At 41.9% G+C, this 6,061-nt stretch overlaps 1 protein-coding gene across 1 annotated transcript; it reads left to right on the top strand.

Annotated features, from left to right (window-relative positions):
• Nucleotides 1–2,661: 2,661 nt before the first annotated feature.
• Nucleotides 2,662–3,923, top strand: LOC147457974 (uncharacterized). The gene is made up of 4 exons (XM_086511735.1): nucleotides 2,662–2,681; nucleotides 2,954–3,021; nucleotides 3,109–3,243; nucleotides 3,344–3,923. Exons 1-4 carry the CDS (start codon nucleotides 2,662–2,664, stop codon nucleotides 3,595–3,597), a joined length of 477 nt encoding a protein of 158 aa, XP_086367861.1. The 3' UTR covers nucleotides 3,598–3,923.
• The last annotated feature ends 2,138 nt before the right edge of the window (nucleotides 3,924–6,061 follow it).

Genomic DNA, 6,061 nt, shown 5'->3' with positions numbered 1-6,061 from the left:
AGTCACGCGGTAGTAGTTGCGAGTATATTCTCGCATCTATTGCCGCGTCTATTGTTGTTAGACCACTACCACGTCAGTTGCCGTTGTTATTTCCGCAAATGCAATCTTTTCTCTTTCTATTTTCATTTGTTAGCCCGCGATAATGCTAGTGGTTCTCAATTTTTACTCTTATAGTGACCCGGGTTCCTCCACCGGTGGTAGATCCAGACCTCCAGCATATTCTCTCTTTATGAGACAAGTACCTCCGCTCGACGGAGGGATTGTTTGGCCGCTATCCACATCAGCTTCTTGCGGCCTACAGTCTTTCTCAGTAGGCCACACCATGTGGGGGAGCCAGGGAGGGACTCCCTTCATCCAAAGCCTCGCACCGACGGCACCTCCTTCTACGGTCCCTTCTTAGCGACCTACTCCCCTTCCATCGCCCGGCCTTACTCTCCCTTCATCACAAGATCTTACACCACTCCATTTCACTCCAGTTTCACCCAAGCATCGTCAACGACCCAGATCTGCTTGGCGCACTTCTTCTGGCAGCGTGCGTCGACGTTTTTCTCAAGGCAGTGAGTGTCGAGAGAGATGGAGCGGCGGGGAATCCTGTGGGTTTGCTTGTTTTGGTAGTGGGGAGGGGGACGGAGTCCCCTATTTCAGAGTCTGCCGCCCCAGACGTAGAGGACAAGGATACTGCCTCACTTGTGCCAGACACGCATGGGTGCTACTTCGGAGTAAAGTATGGCAGCAAAGTGGATTTTGGTACTGCACAGGGCAAGGCATTTGAACATCATCTTCATATTCTTGTACATTCGTCGTATAAGAATTGTCTTGTAAAGTTCAAAGACTAGCTGTTCGATCATACATGCTACATCGAGGATGCGTTGCATGCTCGATTCCCAAATGCCCCCAATGAGCGTTTTTCGACACAGTGGTTGGAGGGCTACATTTAAATTTTTTTGGAAAACAAGCAATCAAGTGTACCGCATGAACCAGGTCGCAAATCCAGATAGAAGCTACCCCGGAGGCAACATGGAAGATGCAGAGTGGGAGTGGGCCATGCAAGAAAAGGGCGAACAAGCTGCAACCAGCTCATCCTATAGACAACAACGACAAACTCGATCGGGCAAGACAAACTGATTCCACACACTATGGTTCGGGAGGCAAAGCAGTATGGAAGGATAAACATGTCCTAAATTGATTTAAAAGGATTTTAGATTATAAATTTCTCTTGTTATTGCATCTTTAGGAAATATCACTCTGAGTCGCCCGACCAGAGAGATCAAGTATCGAGAGCGTCACACAAAATTTGATACTTGGCAATGATTGTTGGAGAAACATCACATCTCTTGCGAGCAGTTCAACTCAGCTATCGGATCTCTACAGGCGGTAAGTTTAAACAAATCATATTGTATTAATTGTTTTTTGAGTTGTTAATTTGTTTAATTTTGTTTTGGTTAATGTAGAGTCAAGGTGATCAAACATATGAACCTATGGACAATCAAGAGAACGAGGAGGAGGAGGAGGGTTTGCACAGATAGATAATTTTTTGTAGTCCTCGTTTACAAGTGCAAATGTGGCACAAAGAACTCTATGATCACATGTATATAAAATTCAATTAGAATTTTGATTTTATTTGTAACTTTTTTGAATTATTGATTTTTTGCACTTTAATTTGTCAAGGTAATGTATTTTTTAACTCTAATGTTTAATTTTTTTGTAGAAGTTTCCAAAAAACAATTGATTATGTTTTATGTGTGTCAAAAATAAAGGTGCTCAATTGGGCCATCCAATTTTGGGTGGTCCAAATGAGCACCTTTATTTTTGAATAGGCGCCTGGTGATGATAATAGCAGCGGTATACATGGTAATCCTCGTAGAAATATATCCGTGTCTATTATCATGGATATTGTTGTTTAACCATTGTCGTAAAAATTCTCACTCCTATTACTGCTCACGCATTTTTTTCTCTAGATCTCTCCATTTCCATGTGTTATTTGGAGGTAATAGAAGGGGTTCTCAATCTTTCCTCTTATAGTGATACAAGAATATTGCAGTATGTTACCATTAAATAAAAGATTGTCTACACAACCTCGCCATCAACTTTCGGTCATAATGTTACAACAGTGAGTAAATAATTCCCATCATGGTGTGTAGTCTTTTGTTTTGTTATGAGTACAATAATACAACAATATTACAATAGTAAATAACAGTGAATAACACAACAATATTAATATGTCAACTTTAAATAAAGGATGTCCCACACAACCTCGCCATCAACTCTCGGCCATAATGTTACAATAGTGACACATGTAGTCTTTTATTATGAGTAAACTTATAATACAACATTAATATTGCAATATCTCAACATTAAATAAAAGCCTTGCCGCACAATATTCTTGCCATCCACTTTCCGTTGTAATGTCACATCAATGAGTGAATAATTTCCATCACGTGTAGTCTTTTATTATGAGTAAATAATATTGCAATATGTCAACATGAACAAGAGTAAATATTACAATACAACAATATGCAATATGACAACGAATAAAAGACGTGGCGCCATCAACTTTCAGCCGCGAGGTCCTATATAAGAATGTCGATCGGGGGTGGATCAAATCACAGCAAGAAACCATAGCGTCTTGAGTGGCGAGGCTCGGAGAGGTCGTGGAGAAGCATGGCATCTCGTATCAGCAGGTCTCTCTCTCTCTCTCTCTCTCTCTCTCTCTCTCTCTCTCTCTCTGAATATAGCACAAGGTGCTGCGCACTCTCTGATCTCTCGCACTCACATACAAGCTCGTACGCCACTCAGAACATTCACAGATAGCCCAAGGTGCTGGTGGGCAGTAGCTGGCTCGCAGGAATCTCTCTCTCTCTCTCTCTCTCTCTCTCTCTCTCTCTCTATATATATATATATATATATATATATATATATTTGTTTGCTGATATATTGTTGCGTGTTGTGCCAGGAACGGACTGGTTATGTGCGCCATGGCGGTAGCGGCGCTATTATCAGCGGGCGGAGGAGGAGTTGCGGGTCGGGTGGTGGAGGAGGGCTGCCCGGAGATAGAATAGGCATACCCCTTTCAGAGTACTTGTCAGTACCCAGCCGTTTTCGGAACAGCTTATCACTTGGTGGCGCCATTCTCGAACGCGGTGGTGGCAAAAGGGGGCCTCACGCCGTCAGAATCCGATAATCTTGTCCGATTTACTGGCAACCAGTCGGATGAAGGGGTTGAACCCCGTGGACTCAACGGAGGTAAACATCACGCTAGCCAGCACCTTCAGCATCGAAAATGTCGCTAACAATAAGTCTCTAGCATACAAATTCAGCTAAGACCTTCTCGGTGCAACGATAGCATATTTTGTGCTCGAGGTCACTTGTGACGTCCCGTTGCCCTGCCCCACCACCCAAAGCGCTCGCTGTCTCAGCTACTACTTGGACCTTGCTGACTATGGTACTCGCGTCTTCGCCGTGCATAGCGGTGGCATCACTTACGCCGCCGTCCACGGCACAGACTTTGTTGGTGCTGTACACCTTCCCTTCCTCCTACGTCGAGTCTCTAGCAATGACGAGCTCACACAAGTGCCTGGCGCCTACTTACTGGCCTAGCCTCAAGAGGTCCCATTACTGCTACACTCTAGCATCTTGAGTTGCTCCTTTGCATACCACGCACAGTGTGTGCAATATGCGTGCTCTGGTCCCGTAGGTCGTTTTCGGCCTAGTCTGAGGCAAAAATAATCTCTCTTTCTCTCTCTCACACACACTATTTTCTTTTTCTTTGAGCATCACCAAAGCATCTAGCATCTCGCATACTCGATGCAATTGTTTCAAGTTTTATTTGCAATATCTAGCTAACTGGTGTGTGAGAGAAAGAGAGGCTTGTCTCAATAGAGCGCTGATCTATGTTGATCTCTCTCTGTCTTGAGTTCAACTCCTCGTCGGCTAGATCTTTAAGGTCTCTTGGGATAGTTTCCTACGACGTTAAAACTCTCTTCTTCTTCTTCTCTCTCTCCCACATGGATTGCTCTCTTTATGGACTCGATTGGTGCAATTTTAATGTCGGAGATAGAATAAGCACGAGAGTTGAGAAAGCTAGCACGTACAAAAGTTTGAATACACTCGAAGACACTCGTAAGTCAAACGATATGAGAACAACATATAGGTAATTGAAATTAAAATGGATGCAAATTAGATGTATGAAAACGCTGAGGTAAAATTGCTTGTGGTTATATTAAGAGAGCTTACAAGATATAAATTACAAATGCGAGAGGTCAATAAGGACGAGGAAAACTAGAGAGACATGTATGAGATCAAGTTTTCAACCTTGAGGCACATGAAGAGAATACCCAGTGGATTGAGGTTGCTAAAAATACGGGCCTTAGTACCCATATGCAAAAACAAAACATCACATACAAGTGTGTGAGGGTTGCATAGACACTTGTACATGTACTAACTCCTTCTCTAGGTAGTAACTTTGTGCATAAAAATACGGGCCTTAGTACCCATATGCAAAAACAAAACATCACATACAAGTGTGTGAGGGTTGCATAGACACTTGTACATGTACTAACTCCTTCTCTAGGTAGTAACTTTGTGCATAGTGGCACTGCAGGTGAGGGTAAGATAGAGAAAAAGGTGTAGAGGACACATAGACTCTCTTTAATTTTCTTGTCTTTAATGTCAGTGTGTGTGCATGTGTGTGTATGTATGCACTTCTACTTAGTGTGTGTGTGTGTGCGCGCGTGCATGCGTAGTGTCCACTTAGTATAGATATATTACATATGAAGAAGTTAGTAAAAATATACATATATAAATAAATGTGTGTTCGTATAAGCATATATATATGTCTTGGTCGGTGCACTCACTGAGTTATATAATATACCATGTGAGTTCAAATTAAGGGGGTAATTTAACCCATCTTCTTCCAAGTTTTTGCAAACAGAAGAGGCATATCTGTGTATGCTATGTGAGTTTACATTATGGGTATTTTTATTCAATTTTTTTTAAAGAAGGACACTACATTGTAGTAGTATTTTAATCCTAATTTGAAGTTTAGTCTCTAACGGACTTAGTGTACATGGCCTCCCCAATATGATACAACTTTGTGTTGATGTCCTTGGTTCACATGATGTCTTATCTTAGTTTATGCTTGAGACTCTTTGCCTTTGCAATAAATGTTTTATGATATAAAGGGCGTGTTTTCCATGGGGATCCCCAACCAACAAATTCTTTTTGCATGTGAACAAAGATCAAACAAAGATCAGAATGTCACATAAATTTAAATGATGCGTCCTAATTTGTTTCCAACGTTTCTTAAGTTTATTCATCATTTTGCATGTCACACAAATTTTCCACTAACGTGATTCCATAGTAATATATGCTTAGGTTGTAGATAGATATGTCTCTACTTGTCATTTCACCACCTAGAGAGAGAGAGAGAGAGAGAGAGAGAGAGAGAGAGAGAGCTACTACAAGAATGGAAGGGAACACACTTAGGGATAAAAATTGAGAGAGAAGTCAATGGGATCGTACCCTAGTAGTGATTACGGACGTTACTACGATGGCATCACAGACACCGCCGTCCACGGCACAAACTTTGTTGGTGTTGTACCGCTTCCATTCCTCCTATGTCGAGTTTATAGCAATGACGAGCTCACACAAGTGCCTGGCACCAATTTCCTGGCCTTGCCTCAAGAGGTCCCATTACTACGACACTCTTGCATCTTGAGTCGTTCCTTTGCATACCATGCACAGTGTGTGAAATACACGTGCTCTGGTCTCGTTATAGGTCGTTTTCGGCCTAGTCTGAGGCAATAATAATCTCTCTCTCTCTCTCTCTCTCTCTCTCTCTATGTCTCTCGCGTACTATTTTCTTTCAGCATCACGAAAGCATCTAGCATCGTGCATACGTAGTGTCCACTTAGTATATATATATTACATATGAAGAAGTTAGTAAAAATGTACATATATAAATAAATGTGTAAGCTAGACACAGCCTACTCTCAAAGAGGAAAAAGAGGACACGTCTCCAAATGATATGATTAAATAATACGAGAGAGAGAGAGAGAGAGAG

This window comes from Adiantum capillus-veneris, chromosome 5 (assembly GCF_014529385.1).
Source record: "Adiantum capillus-veneris isolate H3 chromosome 5, ASM1452938v2, whole genome shotgun sequence".
NCBI classification, from domain to species: domain Eukaryota; kingdom Viridiplantae; phylum Streptophyta; class Polypodiopsida; order Polypodiales; family Pteridaceae; genus Adiantum; species Adiantum capillus-veneris.
This window is presented reverse-complemented; position numbering and strand designations above follow the sequence as displayed.